The sequence below is a fragment of the Peromyscus maniculatus genome, chromosome 2, assembly GCF_049852395.1.
Source record: "Peromyscus maniculatus bairdii isolate BWxNUB_F1_BW_parent chromosome 2, HU_Pman_BW_mat_3.1, whole genome shotgun sequence".
In the NCBI taxonomy this organism is placed as follows: domain Eukaryota; kingdom Metazoa; phylum Chordata; class Mammalia; order Rodentia; family Cricetidae; genus Peromyscus; species Peromyscus maniculatus.
In genome coordinates, this window is record NC_134853.1 from 116,701,431 (window position 1) to 116,724,269 (window position 22,839).

The 22,839-nt window shown below is 38.9% G+C and overlaps 1 protein-coding gene and 1 long non-coding RNA gene across 5 annotated transcripts in view; one reads left to right on the plus strand and one right to left on the minus strand.

The window, feature by feature from the left end:
- Positions 1-706: 706 nt before the first annotated feature.
- LOC107400837 (uncharacterized) lies at positions 707-17,173 on the minus strand. Of its 2 annotated transcripts, none has more exons than XR_006069509.2 (3): positions 16,877-17,173; positions 8,377-9,329; positions 707-2,389 (listed from the first exon to the last, which is right to left on the minus strand). It is a non-coding gene; the product is annotated as an uncharacterized LOC107400837 (long non-coding RNA). The 2 variants fall into 2 exon arrangements; XR_013049221.1 differs by having other exon boundaries at positions 7,787-9,329.
- Positions 17,174-17,437: 264 nt separating this feature from the next.
- Positions 17,438-22,839, plus strand: part of Hook1 (hook microtubule tethering protein 1) — a 45,068-nt gene continuing 39,666 nt past the window's right edge. For 2 of the 3 annotated variants that reach the window (XR_013049222.1, XM_006974024.4), the window contains exon 1: positions 17,438-17,704. Coding sequence is in view for 2 of the 3 variants with exons in the window: in XM_006974024.4 (XP_006974086.1) it covers positions 17,642-17,704 (63 nt within the window). In the remaining variant the exon portion in view is untranslated. The other variant, XM_042271429.2, reaches the window with a different exon arrangement.

A 22,839-nucleotide genomic window follows, 5' to 3' on the forward strand; every position in this document is an offset into this window, starting at 1 on the left:
CATATAATCTATTGAAACTGAACCACTAGTTCATAGAAAACCTAAAAATTCAAACAAGTAATAAATGAATTGACCTGGTAACTGAAAATCTTCCAACAAAGAAAAGCCCAGGGTCAGATGATGTCACTCTAAACCCCCCAGAAACTCTTAGAAGAACTAATCCCAGTGTGGTGGTATTGTGTTCCCCAAAATATTGTGTACTCTAATAAATTTATCTGGGGTCAGAGAACAGACAGTCACTAGATACAAAGGCTAGAAAATGGTGGCACTCACACCTTTAATCCTAGCATTCCAGAGATAGAAATCCCTCTGGATCTCTGTGAGTTCAAGGCCACATTGGAAATAGCCAAGCATGGTGACACATGCCTTTAATCCCAGAAAGCCAACCTTTAATCCCAGGGAGTGGTGGTAGAAAGCAGAAAGATATATAAGGCGTGAGGACCAGAAACTAGAAGCATTTGGCTGGTTAGGCATTTGGCTGGTTAAGCATGTGGCTGGTTAAGCTTCAGGCTTTTCAGCTGAGACCCATTCCGGATGAGGACTCAGAGGCCTCCAGTCTGAGGAGACAAGACCAGCTGAGGATCCGGCAAGATGAGATAGCTGTGGCTTGTTCTGTCTCTCTGATCTACCAGCATGGACCCCAATAACTCGCCTCGGGTTTGATTTTATTAATAAGAACTTTTAAGATTCCTGCTACACCCCAGTTCCTCTCAAATGATTGTAAAGGATTGATATTCAAAATTCTCAACAAAATGCTAACAATCCAGGCACACACATGCATAAAACACATGGTAAACCAGGATTATGTGGGGTTTATCAAAGGATGTACAGATGGTTTAACATATGCAAACTGATGCACATAACACACCACATCAAAAGAATAAAAGACAGAAACCATATTACCTCGGCAGAAGCAGAAAATAACTTTCAGAAATTAGGGACATGAGGGATAATTTGATCTTCTCCTTTCTCTTAGCATGATTCTACATTGGGAAGGGCCAGAATCTGACACCCTGTAAATTTCCATTTTTACTATCATAGCATAGAATGTATCTGAAGCATACACTGTCAGAGTATCCTAAATGCAGCTGGAAGGAGGAGAGGAAGTGTCCAGGTTGTCAGCTTGAGCAAGGAAACCATCATGGCACTGGCTGAAGCTTACGGACTTTGTGTACCTGCGTTCTGTACAACAATAGGTGGGGATGATTTTGTTAAAGAATATCTTAATGACAGCAATCATCCAGCTTGGATGTTAGCCACACAGAAGCAAGCATGTGTGTGTGTGTGTGTGTGTGTGTGTGTGTGTGTGTGTGTGTGTGTGTGTGTGTGTGTGTATACACATATATGCATATATTGTTAAAAAATTCTTAAAGCTTTGTCAATCTACAAATATTTATAAAACTAATTTGCTATCATTACTAATATTTTAATTATCATCATGATCTTTGACATCTCTTTGTGTAGCCCAGGCTGGCCTCCAATTCTTGTCTCTGCCTTTAAAATGCTACAATTATAGGTATATATCACCATGCTTGGCCCATTACAATCTAATAGGCCAAACTTCTTTTAAGACAGTCTCTTAAGAATTTCATGAAAGAGTTTTGAATGAAACCCAAGTTTTGGCTTGCCTAATTGGATTTCACTCTCTTCTGGATGCTATGAAATACTGTTTCAGTAGGATATGAGACTATGGATTTATGACCTTACAGCTTTTATAGGACTAGTGATACTAATAAGGCCAAAGAGCCCTTTATCTCAGGTGAAACCAAAAAATAACACTTATAAAACCTGAGTTATCCTTGGAATAGTGCTGCCATTTGAATCTGGAAAAGAAAGGTTTATTATTTGCCGTGGAAGTGTGTATACATTAATACATAGCTATTTGCCTTTTACTCATGTACATGAAATATGAGAGCCAATCAGATGACAATGATGCTTATCAGATAGAAGGACTTGCACAGAAGACTTTTAGGGTGTCCTTTATTAAAATGGAAGCCACTCCCCACAGGGTACTTTATATTAAAGATCCTGAGATTAAGTTACAGGTTATATTGCACTAAATTTAGTAAATGGGTTTCAATTCCCCTGTCAATATTGATTGATAGTGGTTTCTGGGAGCACTTAATTGAAAAAGACCATGATATAATTTACTTTTCTTGTGGCTCTGATAAGATACCCGAGAAAGCAACTTTAGGGAATTGCGGCTTGAGAGGATACAGTCCATCCTGACTGGGTAGGTGAGGCTGTCACATTGCATCCACAGTCAAGAAGCAAAAAGATGAGTGCTCATACTTCACTTGCTTTCTCCTTTCTATTCAGTGCATGATATTCAGCCTCAGACCATGGAATGGTGACTCAGATCAGCAGGTCATCCTTCAGTGACAGGGTCCTAAGTGGGAGGTGTCCAGGAGATGAGAAGACAGAAAATCTGGGGTCAGAAGGTCTTGCAAAAGCTATGACTTATGCCAAACAAGTTTATTATTAAGTATAGCATCTGATATACTTTGCAGGGGGAGATAGGGCCAAGGTCAGCAGGAAGCTAAATCAAGCAATGTTGGCAAAAAGACCACAGTATACCTTAGACATAGCTGCCTTAGGACTGATAATCATAAGGCCTTCATGAGAGAAAGCTGAATTCACAGGAACCAAAAACCTTAACTCCTTCAAGGCCTAGGCCCAAGGCCCAGACTAGACCTTGTCAAGTCTGTGCCTTTGGCAAGGACAGAGAACTAGGTTCCTTTTGTCTTCAATAGGACCTCTGAGAAAGTCTTGAATTAGTCTAGCTTAGAACAAAATGGAATTAGTCCCAATTGTTTAGGTCTTCTGACCTTAGTCAACCCCATCCAGAAACTCCATTTTCTGTTTTCTAGGTAATTCTAGGACCTGAGAAGTTTACAATCAGCATTAACCATGATAACTACGGAGACAAAACTAACTTTATTGCAAAGATCATGGATATATATATATATATATATATATATATATATATATATATATATATATGTAATTTAGGGTGGAGCCAAGGGGTTAACAAATCCTGAACAGTGATAACTTGGCTTTGGATTTGGCAAACAGGGAATACACACAGATACAAGATTATACAGATGGTCATTTATTCATCTATTTATATTCTTATTCAAAAAAAGTAATGAAAGTGTAAGCAAGTAAGAAGATAAACAAACATGACAATGTACAGTAAGATCAATTAAGCCAAAAGCACTACTACATGAAGTCATGAAGTCCTACACACTTGAAAGTTCACTCTGAATCTCATGTTACATAAACTAAAAGCTGAAGGTATCTACAAGATCTGGAGAGTGTAAATTATAAGCAGGTCATATGAATAAGACAGGACACAACATTTTGATATAAAAAGTAGAAGTGGAGCTAGAAGTCATGGGTGTAAATCCCAGGCCTGCTATTGAGTGGCCTGTTGACTTTCTGCAGCTTATTTAAATTGACTACCTCCTCAATGCTTTCATTTGACAATTTGGTAAAAAAAATGTAGTGATATAGCTTTTATCTTATATGCTCCCAAAGGTCACCGTGGACAAGGTTTGGTTTCTAGAATGGCATGGAACCTGCTAGTAGGTCTATGGTTCACGAGGGAGTGCTCTGGAAGGAGATTGTGGGATCTTAGCTTCCTTTCTCCATCATTTCCTGGTTATGAAGTGAACATATATGTTCCACCACACAATCCCACAATGATGTGCTTCCTTAATGAAAGCAAGGGGCCAAGCAAGTATGGGGGAAAAAAACTTTGAAACTGTGAGCCCGAAACAACCCTTTTCTCTTGTTATTTATATCATGTGTTTGTTACAGTGATGGAAAGCTGACACATGTTGGTTCATGAGTCTCTCTAAAATTAAGTGATATGGCAATCCTTCACTTCTTGGCCCTGCTCCAAGTCCTGGGAGGCCATCACTGAAAATTACAAAAGCTCAGCTCTCTTTGCTCTCTGACTATCCAGCTTGGTCTCTGTCCTCAGACTTCCTGTTCAGTTCTGCAAACAGGAAGTCACTTTTCTAAGGTCCTACTGCTGAAGACAGCACTTACATATCTCATTGAACAAGAAGTCAAGTGGTACCTAATAGAGTCTTCACCCCTACCAAATAGTGTTCACAGTACTGGAAAGTATTCTATAGGCTACCAGAAGAGAATGATACCAACCCAGTTATAAACCGTATGGTCTGCAATGGTGCCCTGTCTTCAAGATACTGTGGTACAATAGTGGCACAAAGCATGCGGAAGTAACCAACCAATATCTGATTGGAATTAAGGCCCAGCCCATGAGATGGAGCTCATGCCTGATACTGCCAGAAGGCCAAGACCCTGAGACTAGATAGGCCATGGGCCTAGGGGAAAACAAAATACCATTTTTCTGCTAAAGGAACATAGAAAGTGACTCCCAACGACCTTCTGGTATAACTATAGATCAGTGTCTCACTCAGCCACCATCAGAGTAGCTTCTTCTTGTAGTAGATGGAAACTAATACAGAGACTAATAACAGGACATTATTCAGAGAGTGAGAGACTTTGGAACACTCAGTTCTATATGGGATGTCTTACTCATACTTCTCCTCTCCAGGCTCAGGGAGCTATGTGAAAGCAGAGGCAGAAAGAGTGTAAAAGCCAGAGTGAACATGTGGAATTGAAGAAACAGTGTCTTGCAGACACAGCAAGATTGATGTCCATGTGAGCTCACCGAACCTGTGGCAGCATGTATAGGGATTGCACAGGTTCAAGCCCAGCAGGGTCCCAGTGCTACGAGGGCAGTGGACATGAGCACTAATCCCTTATCAAGAAACTATGTACAAATGACAACCAGTTACAAAGGAAAAATCACTGTTTTCCAATGTAGTCTCACTGGGTATATAAACACTTAAGGGTAGGCCCCAAACCCAGGAGTAAATAGCCAACACAAAATTAACTCAATAGTATTTTTGTAGATTTTTTCTCCCTCATATTGCTTTGTTTAGGATTTTTTCTCTTAATCTTACTGATCTTTTGCTTGAATATTATGGCTTCTGATTTTGTGTTCTTATGGGTTTTTGGTGTATGAAAAAAATTTTAATACAAAAAGTCACTTCCCTCTACTGCTTCAATGCCAAGATCCTCACTCTAGCTTCTCACTTTCTGACTACAGTGCCATATAGGCTCTTTTTATGGGCCTGGTTCACTCCAAGCTCCAAGACCAGTTTTCCCTAGTTTCTAATGAAGCTACCCCTTGGTGTCTTAGGATGGCTTGCTGGTTTTGTCAACTCCATTCGTATTTCTATACATGATGCCTCCATTCCATTCGTATCAAGCCCAATGTGAGGGTGCATCCTCTGTCTTACCAAGGCTCTTACTGATATAATGAACATTTACTTCAGAAGAAAGAAATCAGTACCACTTGAGTCTCTCTTATAGGACAAGCCAGAGTGGAGAACTTTTGTGGGAGAGTTTTAATAAATGCCAATATATCTCATGAAAGGAGTATGAGATGGGTAGAAGAACCTTAGCTGCTAACCTTCAGCACTCAGCTGCTTTCCATTACACTTCTTCAATTTTCCAACTTAGCACGCAAACAGAAGAGACACAACCAGAGAACACTGTTCTCATTAGCCTGATCGAGAACAAACATGCCAGCATTTCTAAGAAGTTCAAAATACTATTTAGGTCCATATGAATCCAAAAGCAGTACAGCAAGGAGCAAGTATGTGGTTTTTGTTCCATTCCATTTTATGTATGGGGTTAAGTGAGCACGGTTAAGTATAGTTTACACACTGTAATGATTAATATTCATTGGCAACTTGATTGGGTGTAGAATCACCTAGGAAGCACATATCTGGGCTTGTCAGTGAAGAAGTTTCCAGAGGGGATTAACTGAGGCCCTGGGCTGAATAAATGAGTGGAGCACTAGTGTCCATCTCTCCTTGCCTCCCAGCTGGAGACACAGTGTGGCCAGTTGCTTCACACTCACGTCACCACAACCACAGCTACTCTGCTTTTCTTGCAGTTGAACTGTTTCTCTCAAACTGTGAGCCAACAGAAACTTTTCAGTCCTTAAGTTGCTTTTGTAAGGTATTTGTTATAGCAACTGGAAAAGTCACAGATATACATACCTAACTATTTCTGGGGTGATTAATAACTTTCAATTATTCAATTAAAAGGAATGCTAACTCTTCTATTCGTGAGTACGCGTGCATGCAAGCACACACACATATAATAATGATTAAGCAGCTGGACTTAGTGCCACAGGCCTGCAATTCCAGCAACTTGAGAGGCTATGGTAGGAGTATCACGAGTTTAAGTCCTGCCTGAGCTAGATGGAGTCAGTTCTAAGTCACCCTAGACAAGTTAGTGAAACTCTATCTCAAAATACAAAGTGGGGAAGTCTGAGATACAGCTCAGGAGTAGAGTACATTTCCGAAGCCACTGGTTAGATCCCAGCACCACCAAAGAATGATTCAAGTTCTCAGGGTGCTGTCCTTTGGCTTGAGAATGTTCCTCAAAGACATGTGTCCATCTTGGTTCACTGGCAGGTGGTGAAAAATTTAAGAGGTGGTGCTGAAGGGGAGAGTTTAGGCACTAGGGGTGTGTCTTTGAAAGTGATTATTCTGGTCTTTTCCACCTCCTCCAATCCTGCTGTGAGTTCAAGTGGCTGGGTTCTACCACACACTGTTAGATCACCACAGGTCCCTGAACAACACAGTCAGCTAATCATAGGCTGAAACCCACAAGACTAAAGCAAAGCAAACCTTTTTCTTCAGGAGCTGATTATCTCCTCCATCTGTTTTAGAAAAGGAAAGCTTAGCAATGGTTAACCAACACATTCCAATATTGGTCCTGAACTTACCGTGCTTAGGTGATCTGCCCAGCTTCCCTTGTGAGAATATTCTAGCTGTGATGAGGGTCAGGAGAGGCCCTCATTCTCAAATCCTTTTATCAATAAAGCCTTCTTTTCTCCTCTTTGTTGCAAGTATTTTTCTAGGACACTAGAGGTGCACTGAGATCTTTTGTGCACAAGTTGTTCCCACAATCAAACATAAAATAACCACAGTGTAGGGGAGAATGTAAAAAGTAAGACTTATAAATGGACAAATGTTTTATCCCCTGCTTTCTTACAATTTCATCCTACTTTGATTTTTAAAATGTAGATTGTTCTGGTCTGACAAAATGCACCAGTGAAATAAAGGCCAAAACTGAACCAATGAAATAAAGACCAAAATTTAATAATGAAGTTTTAATTGCTTACAATTTTGACATGATCAGCTTGATTACTTTTTATGTTCACTTGAGGGTTTTGTATTTCAGAGGAAACTTGTCTTGATATTGTTCATATGTCCCAGATGTGACCTACTTTCGTTCTGGGAATGAATATTGAGCATGCCACCAGCAAGTCAAGCAGGCATGGCTATTCAGGAGCTATTTATGTGGCATGCCTATGGGAACCAAATATGTAAACCCAGCTGGCCAGTGAAACCTTCACTGGGCTTGTACTGTATACTGAGTGACACTTCAGGCTCCCAAATAGCATAAACAAATACCAAGTACTAGTGTCTGAGTAGTTCTTGAACTAGTTTAAATGAAAGACTAGAAAATGCCACAAGGTAAAATAAATAAATGCAAAAATAAAACCACAGCAGACTATGATCAATAATAGAAGCTGGAGAGTGGCAAAGAAGCACTCCATACAATGTAGGCATTTATTTAGTTCAAGGAGAATTTGGGGAAGGTCCACAGAGGAGGTGAAATTAGAGCAAACTAAACTTTAATTACAGTACTAAATTAATTTACTTACAGTGTTCGCTATTGGCTTGTCATACTAGAATCTGAAGTCAGCATAAAAAAGTGAAGTGGCTGCAAACCAGAAATGCAGAAATTCTGACTACGTTTAAATGTAGTGAGGCCATTATTGCTGTTGTGTTCCTTTTCATTTACTATTCATTATTTTCTTTCTTCATCTCTTTATTGCTTCTCAATTTATTTATTAAAACATTGGTAGGAAATAAGATACATTTATGCTTCATTATTTCAAATGGGGAAGCTTATAATGTTATTGGTGATTGAGACTGTGCCTTTGATATTTACATGGTGTGTTTTAAGCAGGTATCTGTGATATTTGCTTTTTAAGGGGCTGGAGAGTTGTCTCCAAGGTGAAAAGCACTTGTTGCTTTTGCAGAGGACCTGGGTTCGATTTCCAGCACCCTCATGGCTCATAACCATCTGTAACACTATTCCCAGGAGATCGGATGTCTGAGGACACACACATACATGTAGACATAATACTCATCCATATAAAATGAACAAATCTTTAAAATTAAAATAATGCCTTTTATATTGAGGTTCTACAAACTCTATGTTGTTAGCAAAGAAAGGAGAAGTACTCACCTTTGTTTTTTGTTTTTTCTGTTTCTTATGTTAAATAAAGCAATCCACCAAGAGAAGATATTTAATATCTTCTGTTTTCCTCAGACAGGTGATTAATATCATCTTTATTTACAGTAAGAGACTGAGAAGAAAAATAGTTCAGGAACTTGACCAGGGTCCTAACAATCGAGAAGGGAAAACAGGGCTTTCCATCCAGCACTCCTTCACAAGTAGCTTGTTGCCATTATTCCTGACAAGCCCGCAACAAGCTTTACCATGGCAATCACTGACTTGGGGCAACAGACAGTACTTGTAATGAATAATCTGACTGAGACACAGTTCATTTTGAGATACTTTTCTGTTTTAAAAATATCAATACTACATATAAATGAAATAGGAAAAATGTCTCCTATAAATTCCAGAGCAGTATAGAGAACATATGAACTTCACATTCAATAAAAGGGTCATGTTTGTGAAGGCAGTTGTACAAGAAACTCATAACAAAAGCTTCAGATGGAACAGACAGGAACATTAGCATAATTTACTAACCTCAAAACTCATTAAGCTGACCTCATTATCCTCCGTGTGTGTGGCTTAAAAAAATTATGTTTGTGGAGAACTAGTGAGATGCCTCAGTGGGTAAAGGAGCTTGGTGCCAAATGTGGCATCCTCAGTTCAGACCCTAGAACCTACGTGGTGGAAGGAGAAAACTGACTCCCTGGGGTTGCTCTTTGTAGTCCACACAAATACCACAGCATGCCAGTCACACTCCTCTCAATAATAACTAACTAACTAAATAAATAGTATTTAAATAAAGCCTACTGTGATGTGCAAAATAAGGCTGTTTTAATGATTTTAATTCTGTGGTGGTAATACTTGCCACAAGAAATTGCTATTAGCTTTATTTCTTCCTCTACAGGAACCTCTTCTCTGTTGCCACGTATCCAGCACCATCATTCTTTCAGCTTCCTAGTCTACAAAGTTAGCAGGCATAGAGGTATTTTCACTCCAATGAATAAATTATTAGGTCCAACATTTTACTTTTTACAAGAATATCTCTATTTTATCAATGGTTTTAAAACCATATTCTAAGGAACTGGAATGTAGTAATGAAGTAGATGTTAAGAAATTCAGTCCTACTAAGTAAGCATCAATCTCAACAACATGGAACCCAGGTTCCTTGAAAAAAAATGGCTGATTTGAAGACAGGGTCAGGAAAAGTTCCTTCTGTAGTTCATGTCAGGAAGTACAGAAGCACCACCATAGAGATGTGCAAAATGTGTAGAGGGTGAGAGTTCCTATGAGCAGAACTTGACACACTATTACAATGTAATAGAGCTGGAAAAAGTAAATGCATGGCTCCACATTCACATTTCTAAAAATATAAATGTAAGTATAATTCAAAGGGGAAAACTTTTTAAGAGAACCATGTCAGCTAGTTCCACATTCTAACAAATGTGGTGGAATCATGGAGATAGAAAAATACTTTCACACCCATGAAAGTGATACTTACTTCCAGCAAAAATGTTCAGTGGAAGCTGAAAGCCCTAGGAGGGAAGGTTTGGAGAAGGATGCACTTACAGAGTCTTAAGTTCCTTGGGTATTGCAGTGAAAAGCACTGTGATTGTGGAGAAATTGAGAGGATGCCATACTAATTAAATTATAAAACTTTACATCCCTAATAATCAGACATTTCAATACCTTGTTTCTGTAAATATTCTTAGAATGGAATCCTTCCCCCAAACTGTTGAGCCAAATCTGATAACAAAGAAACAATCTGACTAACCTACCAGCCCCTTTCAAAAATGCTGCTGCCCTGGAAGGTCACACACTGAGTAACTAATCTGCATTACAGGAAACTAAAACCACAAGATTATAAGCATAATGCATGGGCCTTGATCCTTTGACTTTGCATTCTTGAAGGAAAAAAAGGCATAAATAAATAATTGAGAACAATTGAGTCAACTTAAGGATTGCATATTAAATGATAATATTATATCAATGTTAGATCCCCTAAGTGTGAAAATATGCATTTATGTTGGAGAAGCCTAATTGATGGATTAATAATATAATTCTTGCTCTTGATTTGTGTATATGAGTAGTAGTAATAGTGTGTATATGTCAATCTGTACATCTATTGAAAATGTAGCAACTAAAATGAAGAAAATTTTATATATAAATATTAAAGTTTCACAAGTAGGCCAGTTCTTTAATTAAAATGGCCAATTTTGTTTTTTTTTTAGAAAAATCATATCAGGTTTATAAGGAAAAGTAAGTAAAAATAATAGTTCATGAGGTGAGGTATGATTTTAATCTCAGTTCTTGGGAGGCAGAATCATGTAGATCTCTGAGTTTAAGGCCAGTTGGGTCTACATATTGCATTCAAGGCCAGCCAAAGCTACCTTAAAAGGAAACCCAGCTTAAAAAAAAAGAAACAACCAAACAGAACAATGCAGTCTTCATTCAGCAGATTCTTTAGCACATAGCAATTAATTTCATTCATCTAGACAAGATGGCTTTGCTTGTAAAACAGTGTTGAACAGAAAGAATGCTGACTACCTGAAGAGACATGACAGCAACAACAGGAAATACAGAGTTGGGCCAAGAAAGGTCACACAGGTTGTTTATGTTACCAAATAATCTGAAAATCTGCTCTCACCTCTCTCAGGATTCTCTTTAGAAAGTTTGAGAGAGACTTGTTGGAAACATGCAGCTTATTAACATGGGGACCTCTCTATGCATCAGTGTGCTTGTTTGTAAGTAAAAGTGGGAAATATTATATTAGAAGGTTGAATTGATATGATAATGATCATATCAGACAAGTATATTCCATCTGTGAAGCACTTAGAGTACAGCACAGCACTTCCTTCTCTATACATTTTCGTATTATTGTAACTTATAGCTTCAGGACCATGTACAATTTTGTCATGTAATGAAATGCAGTCTCTTTTCTATATGGACTAAGCCTTGTTCATATTTTTCTTTTCTTTCTTTTTTTGTTTTTTGTTTATTTTGACTTGTTTTCAGGACAGCTGGGAAATATTTCCAGTTCACACTAAGAGACTTTTAAAAATTCAGTTAAGCAGCATCAAATTTTCCTTAGGTATAACAGGGTTTCTAGGTATTTTCTGCAACTTATACAAATGATCACTTCCCATGTCTTCAACAGGCAGTTCTGTCCCCTTGGTTCTCACACCCCCATTCATTACTGTGTACAAGGAACTAAGCTTCCTCTTGTGTCTTTAAAGGACATATTATATTCTATATTACAGGGTGAACAAAATATCTCTCTGTAGGTAAGTTCACTTTAATGTATTTTCAATTTATATATGCAGTGAGTTCAGAATATCAAATTTTAGCCACAATCATGTAACATATAATTTTCTCTTACATAATAAGATATAACCAATATTTCTATCATTGCAATTGCAGTAGTTTTTAGAATTTGCATTTTATTAAGCCTGTTTAATATGCCTTGTGAACATGTCTTTAGCCATGTTTCATTTATTTTAAATTATATTTTTCAAGTATTAATTTTAACAGTCTTGGAAACAATAGGCAGTAGCTTGATTAGTCATAGTACATGTAAAGCTAGATTATTCTTGCTTTTTATAGACCAGCATCTGCGGATTAAATGATTATCCATATGTGCCGCTGTTTGGTAGTTGTTTTGAGAATCTGCTTATCAGGATTAAAAAAAGGAATTTTGTGCATAAAAATAGGTCACCAATAAGAAGCATGAACCATTTCTCCAAATCAAGTGTGAAATGGTAAATATAGACATGAAATACAATATTTAAATATTTAAAAGACATTCTAGTTGGGTTATATTTTCAGTACATTTCACCAAATGTTTATTTTTACCTGTTGTTTTCAAGTATTTGAAAATTTCCATATATGTACTTTTTCTCACTTGAGTTACTTGGAACAAGTTACAATAGTCATTCAATTATACTACAATTAAGAATTTTAGTAAATGAAATAGTTATATTTCACTTTATTCAGTAAGTATCAGTCTTTCACCTGCAAATTTAAAACAGGACTGAAATGATCACAATGTTTTATAATTTACTTTTTTGTTATTGAACTACTTACTTTAAGTTCTCCAAATCATCATTTATGTACATATTTCACATAAACCCCCTATGTGAAACCATGATAATGGCTACAGACACTGCCTGGTTTTTTGAACTGTATCAACCTAAGAACTGAGCATGTCAACATTCTTCTTCTGTGGTTACTTTAACTTTGTATTTATGGTAATTTACTGGCACACTTATGGTCACTTGTCCCTCCCTTTCCTAAAATCATTCTGAGTAACGGACACTTCTATTCTCACCCACCACCACTGTGCTGAGAATACTGGGATGTCCTTGGATATCTCCCCATCTGGAAGTGCTAACGGGCGCAGCAACAGCAGCAGCAGCAGTCTTTAAGATCATCTAAGCTGTGAGGCTACCTTTCCAGGACAGCCCACCCACCAACTGATCCATCTTCATTTAAACTCAGGACAACTTGGAAGAACAATTCCAGCTAAGTCTGGATCAGATGTAGCCTTCACTGGGACTGTACCACAGCCTGTTTCACTCTCTGCCCAACTTTGTGTGGTTCCTTTCTCAGACTGTTAGTCAAAAACATTTAACAGAGCTGCATGGTAATCTCAGACTCTGTTTTCCAGAAAACACTTTTTAAAAAAGGAAGCTATAACAAAATTTTTGGAAGTTAATCTTTCCCCATACATTGTCATTTTCAATCCCTGCTCTGATGATGTTCATCCTCCAAAGGCAGAGCTGCCTTTACCAGTTCTTTGAGTTTGCAGTTGGCTTGAAATTTGCATGGAAATCTTAGAACTTTCTTTGGCCAGTCCAAGGAACTGGAGACAGTATCAATGGCAAGCACTGAGCAAAAACACATTAAAAGGAAGCTGTGCAGGTGACATAAAAATCTCAAACATATGTACAAAAGCCACAGAGCAAAACTTCTCCTGTCCTGTCTTGTTCCCCAGTGAACACTGATTTTACAGCAGGCAATGGTTCCTGCCAGTGTGAATAAATGGGTATAACCCTTCCTGGCTTGAGTGAAGGAACACATACCCTTGGCTCCCTGCTGTGGAATGTCTTTCTGTATGCTGTGAATATGTGTTGTGCTGATTGGTTGATAAATAAAGCTACATTGGCCTATGGCAGGGCAGGATAGAGCCAGGCAGGAAAATCCAAGAGAGATAGGAGAGAAGAAAGGAGAATGGCAGATGCTGCTAGCTGCCACCAGGAGAAGCAAGATGTAAGGTACCAATGAGCCACAAGCCATGTGGCAAAGTACAGATTTATAGAAATGGGTTAATTTAAGATATAAGACCTAGCTAGTAAGAAGCTTGCCATGGCCATAGTTTAAAAATAATACAAGCCTCTGTATGTTTATTTGGGTCTGAGAGGCTGCAGGACTGGGCAGGACACAGAAAACTTCCATCTACAGTTCCCCTTTTCCAACCACTGTTCAACCCTGCCTGAAAACATCCATGGCAAGGAAGTTTATCCCCGTCTTCCCAGACTGTCACCACTTAATATCCACATGAATTCTGTTCAAGACTGTCCTATTGGTAGTAGGTAAATCACAATGATGGACTGAATAAATGTGATGAGCCGGGATTTTCATCATAGTACATGAATTTGGGCCTTATCACAACTCTGCCAGCTCATGAGAGTTGTTTTTGTCTTGTACACATCCATTCCTTTCTACTGACCCCTTACCCCTGATTCACCTTGATTCTGCAGTCTCACTGGATCAGCGCATCTAAGAGAACTATATTTTTCTGGCAAAGGTTTAGGTACATATCCTAACCTAAGTAATTAGATGATTTATATAAAATTTGAATCTTGCACATGACTCCCAGAAAGAGTGAGCAACCATTTTACTAAACTTGTTCCATTAGGAGAGCCCTAAAAAGAGTCCCCCAATCTTTGTGCTACTGAGATCCGAGGAGCTAACCTTCCCATGTTGGATTTTTCAGCTCTTCCTTTGAAATGGTGACTGTCCCATTTCCTTCCAACAACATTAAAAATATGCCTCCAACTCACCACCAGAAGTTCTCAAATAAAATAGAAACATTGTTCTTGTTCACAGAGACTAAAACTGAGTCAATGAAATTAAGTAACTTGCTGAAGAGTGCTCAAGCAATAATAAAAGGTATCAAGTCTCCAGCACACAAAAGTCAGAGTGATTTCTAAACGATTCTCTTTGCACTTACCTTCTGTAGAGATACATAGGTGAATGTGTATATATATTCTTCCACAGTTGAGTGCCTTACCATAGTTAGCATTTTTAATAATTTTGAATTTTATATACTTTTATGAGAATATTAAGTAAAAAGATGATAAAATTCACCCATTATTCTAGCACCTGAACATGCCAAATGGTCACTATTAACATTTTCATCTATTTTCTTTATTCATTTTTTCCTTTTATTTCCACCCCTCTCCCCATCTATCTCACTCATATGGATATATGCATACACAATACACAGACAAATAGGGATCTTTGTACATAATGAGGCCCTACACCAGATTCAATTATCACATTTCCTTTGAATAACTAAGTTTAGTTCAAAATGCTTTAACAGAAAGATATATGATGTCAATCACTCTTCTTATAAATATTTTATATTGCCCCTTTAGAATGTTGATAAGTACCACTGAAACCTGATTACTAAGAGTCTGAAATTGAAACTATAGCTTTGAAAATTTTATAATCTTTTGAATTACAACTTTTTTCAGAAAGACTGTGCCAATTTATACTTTAAAAACATTTTTAATTGTTTTAAAATTAATTTTATCCACTGTACAAACTTGGACCCTAACTTAAGAAAAATCAATGCCAAGTTGATAGCTCAAAATAATAGCTCATGGTGTATTAGGCATTTCTTCTATTGTTCTATCATTATAAATTAGTACAAGCTAATTACAGAAACATAAAAACACAGAAGATAATTATTTTACATATAAACAGAACAGTTTACCATGTACATTCTAAAATACATATATAATATTTATAAGATTGATGCCTTATTGCTAATTATTTTATATCTAAAATCATATTTAATGTAAATTAACTATAATAAATTTTTCATTATAAAACCTTTTTTCTATTATCAAATATTCTCCCAGTGCTATTTTTATTAGATATGACTCTTCTATAATATTGTTGCTTAATGGACTAGTAATTGATACTTGTCATTAACCAATGTTATATTGTACATTATATTATAATGTTATATTATAATTGACTTATTAATGATCGATCAATGCTTGTAATTGATTTACAATACATATCAGTTCAGTCTATAACTGAATTTGTGATTTCACAGATGGAATTATGGAATTATTCTAGAAATGGAATTATGGGTTTAGAAGATAAAGGTATTTTAAAGATCCTCAGGGTTGGAGAGATGACTCAGAGTTAAGGGTACTTGCTGTTCTTGGAGAGGACTAGAGTTCTGTTCCTGGCACCTATAGTAGGTCACTCAAAAGTGCCTGTAACTCCAGCTCCAGGAGATTTGATGCCCTCTTCTGGCCCCAAGGGAACCTCCACACATGTTGCAGATACCCGGGAACAAAAGTAAAAATAACTCTTTAATCTTTCTTGATAAATACATCAATTTTCCTAATTTTTAATGTATATTCATTCCACACATGTCAATTAGTCTTTTATTGTTGTATTTCAGTGATATGTTGTTCTAACTTTTCAAATTTGAAATATTTTTTCCTTTCTTAATTCACCAATGAATTTAAATGGTCACTCACAATGAATTAAAGTGGTCATTCTTTCCTAGATAAATTTTCTATTCATCTGGAGTCCAGTAGCATAGCCCCTTCCCTGGTGACTCTCTTTAAATATTTTAATAGCTCACTCATCTGTGGTTCTCAGCCATATGTGTCCTCACATGCTTCTAAGGATGTATGGTTATAGTAATTCATATTGCAAAGTTTATAGTTTGCAATTTACATTATCTTCACAATGAATGCTTATATTTTAACTAGAGTGATCTCTAGGAACGAGGAGGCTGGGGTCTCTACCATAAGATAAAGCAGAGAGGAACAGTGGGTGCGCGGTTTGGGGGGGAGACTCACAGTATCTGACTCTTCAGTTCTTACAGCCTATAGTTTTTACGAAGTTACATTACTGTTTACAGTGCCCAGAATATTAAGCAACTCAAAATACTTTTCAGAAGTTCTGAGATAGTGTCAAGGAAGTCAACAAACGCCCACACTGTATTTTTAAAATGAGTGGATTAATGAATAAGTGAAGAGGTGAGAACCAAGAGCAAGAATATTCTAGTCCCTTCCAATAAAGACGCAAGCTATCTTGTTGGCATGCCACCAACATTCTCAGTGAACACAGATTTTTCAACCCCCAAAGAGGGGGTAGGGTACACAGATACCACCTATGCTTCTTGAACGCTATTTCTTCATGCTCTCTGAAGATGGCTCTCCCCGTTGCCCCGTTTAAAATGAAATCAGTTCACAACCTGTGATTCTGTGAGCACTTCTTTGACAGCATGGAGGGTCTGTATTTTCCTTAGGAAACCCCTTTCTTGGTCATGTCTTCGAATTCAAACATTTCTTCCCAAAGAAGGCCCAGGAGGAAAGCGGTTCCCGCTTCCTCTGGGGGTCTCCATCCACCAGTGCTCTCGTGGGATCTGTGAGGACGCTGGCAGCCGAGCGCGGATCTGCACAGGTGCTAACCAGGACCGAGGGAGGGTGGCACCTTGAGCCGCCCACTACTACTACCCTTTGGCCACCTCGGCCCGCGCAGGCGCGCTCTTCTTCCCCCACCCAGCCCCGCCCTCATTGCACCTGCCAGGTCATAAACCTCCACCCACCCACTCCCACTCCTCCCGGCCGCCCGGGCTTGCCCCTCCTTGATTGGCCAAGAGTCCCCTGGAGCGTGTCCAATCAGCAGCCCTTTCTGCGCGACCTATTCCCGCTCCTCCCGCCCTGCCGGCCTCGCGGGCGCCCAGCTTCTTTGTGACTGGTGCTCGCCGAGGTCACTCAGCGCGCGGTGTGCGATCGGCGGGCGGGGCTGGCTCAGGTGCCGTGGCACGGGACGGACGCGGTGGGCGAGGGGGGCGGTCGCGCCGCGGCGACGTCGGCGGCGTGAGGCTTCGCGCGTGAGCGGCGCGGGCGCCAGGCCTGACGGCCGAGCTCCGGGTGGCGGGCGCGTAGGTCGTTGACGCGGGCCCGGGCCGGAGGTGCGTCCGTCGCCGAGAGCGCGGCGTCGAGGTTCCCGGACCATGGAGGACCCGCAGCCGCTGCCCCAGCCCGAGCTGCCGCTGTGTGACAGCCTCATCATCTGGGTGAGTGTGGTCTGAGCTTGCTGGCGAGGCCACCCGCGGGGCGGGCTGAGCACGGGTACCTGCGGCTGCCACGTCCACCTGCTCCGCAGCCTGTCCGAGCCCGGGCTCTCCATCTAGCCACAGCGCCCCACCGCGCACAGGTGGTTAGGAGGCGCTGGCCACCTCGGTTCCCAGCTTGCTGTCCCTTTGGGCCCACACAGCACCCCTGGCATAAGGACAGCTGAAGAGAGACGGCCAACCTGCCTTTGATGATATCGGAGCTCTTTTTCTTTTTTCTTTTTTCTCTGCCTCCCCTTCCCGTCTTAATGCCTTTTTCTTTTTTAAAGTTTAAAAAATAATTGGCATTTTTGTTTGTTTACGCTTGATGCATATGCAGGATTCATTGGTGCAGACTTGGGATCGGCTCTGTCCTCAGATTTTTCCACTATTCCAATGGGCAAAATGGTTTCTAACTTGTTGAAATTGCCTAGAACTGGCATCCAGGTGTGATTCCTAACCCTTTATTGTGCTCAGATAATACTTGACGTCCCACAAACTACTGTTGATGATTCACAACTCAACCCAGTTGTGTAGTTTTGTGGAGGGCAGTCTGTCAGATCGGAATGTAAGTAGACTGGATCAGGAGGATTACATTCTCCAAGAGATTGCCTAGCCATCTCCTAATGCGAGTAAATCCAAAGGACAAATGGAAAAGATCTCTGGGAGTGTTTGAAATAATGAAGTAACGTTTGCACTTTGGACTTAAATGACAAGTTTTAAGTAGAATGCCAGTAGCTGGGATTTCAGGGTTTAAAAGCATTTTAGCTCGTTGTCAGTCTGCATGTTCATTTAAATTAGCATTTAGGTTTAGCTATTCTGTTTAGGATTGTCAGGAGAGAAGGCAGTATTACTTTTAATGATGTGCTTTGTTTAAAAACAAATGGCTAATCATAGGGTGTGTCCAGGCCTCTAGTTTTGTGCTCTGATCATGACTGAAATGGTAAGCTGGGTTCTTTATGATGTCATGGACTTCCCTGTCAGGTGTTGAAGTACAAGATTTTCTTAAACCGTACTGCACTATTTTAAAATATTATGATCATCTCCATTCTTAAAGCAGTATTTATTAACTTCCTACTCTGTGCTAGGCTCTCAGGAACCAGTTTAGAGCCACGTGTAACTACAATGGAAGGCAAAACTCCCCAAGATCTGAAAAAATACGAACCAAATATAGAATCATAAATAGGATGGCTTGGTTGCCAGTTGGCTTCTGCAGTGCTCCCCCAGGCTGCTGTACACTGGAGAAAAATGAATGACTGACAGACGGTTACTGTCTTGTGTCAGGCTGTTACGGCCAGCTGCACATTTCTGCCTAACACTGCCCAGCTCGGTGATTGAGAATAACCTTGTAGTTCTACTCCTTAGGAAGCTTCATGCACATACTACTTGGCTCTACTTTGAGCTGAATCTTGGCTTTTAGGCAAAAGACTATCTCCTTATCTTTGGGTCTAGCTTAAAAACCTATTCCTTCTAACTCTTCTAGAACATTGTTTTATCATTTATTTTTCTTTGCTGCTTCTGCTGCCCTTCCCCCCAATTGGAGGAGGGGTCTCCGCAAGTGCTCTGCCCAATGTAGCTGTATCCTCAACCTCCTTTCTACTTAATACGTAGTCGAAGATGCCCAGGTTAGCCTTGAACTCACTATGACTGACAGGCCTTTCTGAAGTTATCTTGTAGTTGACTGCTTGGCACCAGAACTCTTGCCTGATCTGCTTTTGCTGTGACCCTAAAAGGAAGAATACTCACTAGGATCTCAATATATTAGATCAAAATAGAGTTGTCTTGGCTCTGCCCTCTAAGAATGGTATTCCACCATTAACTAGTATAGACTTCTCATTCTGAATTTTTAGTTGCCTCATGATTTCAAGGAGTAGAAATCATAGGGGATGCATTCCAAACTCAGGGAAGAGCCGCTAGTAGTAATTAATACACATGAACTCTTTTGTCTATAGCCTTAAGGGTAGTAGTAGCAAATACACATTTGTGGGGTTGTCTTTGGTCCGGAAGGTGTTCCCAAATATGCTGGGTAATTTTGTGTTTGAGAAGAGCTAGCACTGTTTATAAGATTGAAAGAAAAACAACTTGCGGTGGGGACAAGTCGTGCCGGTGAGAAGATGAGGGGAAGTTTAGTGCTGCTTTTTACAGCAGGGATAGGCCTTGCCTGAAGCAGAAGTATCGAGAGAAGCTGGCTAGGCGAAGGCTGTCTCTTTCGGTAACTCTTTAAGTGGTAGATTTTATGATGTGGATGTTTCTTTTAAATAATTCTTAGAATGTACTGCCACTTAGAAAATATAAGGTCAAAGGGAAAAATAGTGTAATTTACCTAAGAGAAGGAATGCGTAAAGTTTGAAGAAATGTTTTCCAATTTCATTCTGATTTGTAGTGTTGTGAGTTTTTTTTTAATACTTTAATTTAATACCTGATAATTTTAATAATTCTTTTTTTTTTGCTGTAACTTCAATAGGTAAAAGAAAGAGTAAAAGCACATATATGTGCATTTTGAGAAAATTGCTGATCAAATTATACTTTGAGATTTTATTTATTTTTATGTGTATGAATATTTCTCTGTGTGTTGAATATTGTGTGTGTGTGTGTGTGTATGTGCATGCACATGTGTGCATGTACTACATGCATGCCTAGCGCCCAAGGTGAGGCCAGAAATGGGTATTGTATCCTCTCAAACTGGAGTTAAAAGATGGTTGTGAGCTGCCATGTGGATGATGGGAATTGAGTCCTATTCCTATGGAAGAGCAGCAAGGCTCCTAACACTGAGCCATCTTGCCAGTCTCATTAAAAAAAAATTGTTGTTGTTCTTGGTTATAAAGCCTTTCAATTTACCCAAGTGAAATCACATTCTGTTACCTACTTTCATTTGAAGTTAAGAGGAGAAGTTGCTTTAAACATAGTGCATTTCATAGATCACCGTATGTGTATGTCTATATTGCTTTTTCAAACTTCTTAAGTTCAGTTATTGCACCCGTGGAAATGGGGCAACTTGAGGGAGCTTCTTCTCCATGTGAGTTCCAGGAATTGAACTCATGAAGGTTGAGAGCAAGTGCTTTTTACTGCTAAGCCATCTCACTGACTCCTACCAGGATTGTTCTGCCTAATATTCTAAAATGGATCTTTTAAAGCCACTAATCATACTGATGTTGTAAAATGTTGATGATGACTTTAAGTTACATATGAAAAGTTAGCATGTAAATAAGAAATGTTGGCAAATGGTAGCTACAATGTTTTCCTTCTAAAGATACTGTAATTTCTCTTCCCAGTGTATCCACCGAGTTGTAAAGTTGTTCTTTCACATCTCATATAACCCATTTCTTCTGTATTCTGAGTTCACATTATATGTGTCTTGGTAATGTCCATTTTATAGACAAGATGGTTGCAGGAACCTCCTAACTCATCTCCTGTACACAAGCACATGTGATATTCTGTAATCTCTAGTGCATTTCTCTTCCCTACCACTCCTTTGTGATTCCTTATTTCTCTAAAGCCAACATGTACAAGAACCACTGTGGACTTTCTGACTTATTGGAGATTTGAACATGTATTTTTAAGTGAACAGGTGTTGTTACACTTCAGGAAAACTTGACTTTTTAGTCCAGATTGTCTAGTAGCCATTGAGCACATAACCATATGCAAATGGCTGATATCATATGCTCCCTCTTTCACAGCGTTCTCCCAACTGTCTTCTGTGGTAGAAACTTTTCCAGTTGTTTCCCATTACATAGATGGTTTTGCTAAGGATGATACCTAGTCCAAGGGTTTGTCAGTCCTTCAACATCTTAACTCCTGCCTGTCTCTTCATTACCCTTGGTTGACAATCTTTTCTCATCCTTTGTACTGACAATCCAGTGATACTTAAATGCATGCTCCTTAAAAATGTCATGTTTTCTATTATCTGTGTATGATAAAAATATTCATATTTCCCGAGGGTTCCTTCCTCTGGCCCTTGACTTCAAAGTTTTGCTGTTTAACCCTCAAGCCCTCCCATCCAGGAACTTTCTACAAGAAGGCTTTTCTAAATTACAAATTTTAATTAAATTAATTAACTTTTTTTCTACTTTCAAAAATAATTCATGTATATTGTGAATATGAACTAATCAAGTTGTCACAACATGACATGTGCCATTTTCTCTTTTTTGCAGTTTTTAATGATAGCAGCTTTGAGGGAGAATCTGGTGATTTGCCTTTGTAATCTTGTACCACAGTGCCCCATATCAAGTAGGAGCTCAAGAAAGTATCTTCATGGGATTTGAAAGCAGTAATAGCTAGCTTTAGTCTTCCCATTCCATCTCTCTTTTGTATTAGAAAAAACAGGGACAGATTTGTTGAATCTCAAAATGCACAAAATCATAGTGAGTTATGCTGGAATGGAAGTCTATGGACTTTGATAGTTAATTGGTAAACTTGAGGATAGTAAGTGAATTTAGTGAAGGGAATGAATATGTATAGGAAAAGAAAATCATAATACATTTAAGTATGGGTAGAGATTAGATTTCTATATTAGCTTTATAAAATTTTTCTTATCTTGGATTTGCTGTTTTGAAAAAGATGTCATTATCCTACTTCTCAAAGTGCACATGAAATCTTAAAAATTACATTAATTTACTTATTCCTATATTGTGTTTGTGTAATTGTTTGCACACATGCAGCTGGAGTGTGGAGGTCAGAGAACAACTTGCAGGAATTGTTTCTGTCCTTCTGCCGTGTGAATTCTGGAGATTGCACACAGGCCATCAGGCTTAGCAGCAGTGCCATCTTGTCGGCCTCCTGAACAGTTTTAAAATCAAGATCTGAAATGTTAGCAATAGCTGAAGCCATCGTAGATTGAAATAGCTCAACTGTCTGTGCTCTATGGCTAATTGTTGGATAGTCCTGGTTTCTTTCAGAACTCATTCATATGGTATAAGTAGTTTCAGACCTAACACTTCTAGCTTTTCTTTTCCTATCAAGTAACTTCAATGACATTTTTAACTAGTAATTGCTCAGTTATCTTGAAGTTCTTTCTCTGATGCTCTCCTTACAGTAGATACATCTGAGAGTTTGTATTATTCAGAAATGCTGAATAATTTCATACATAGCACCACTGTAGT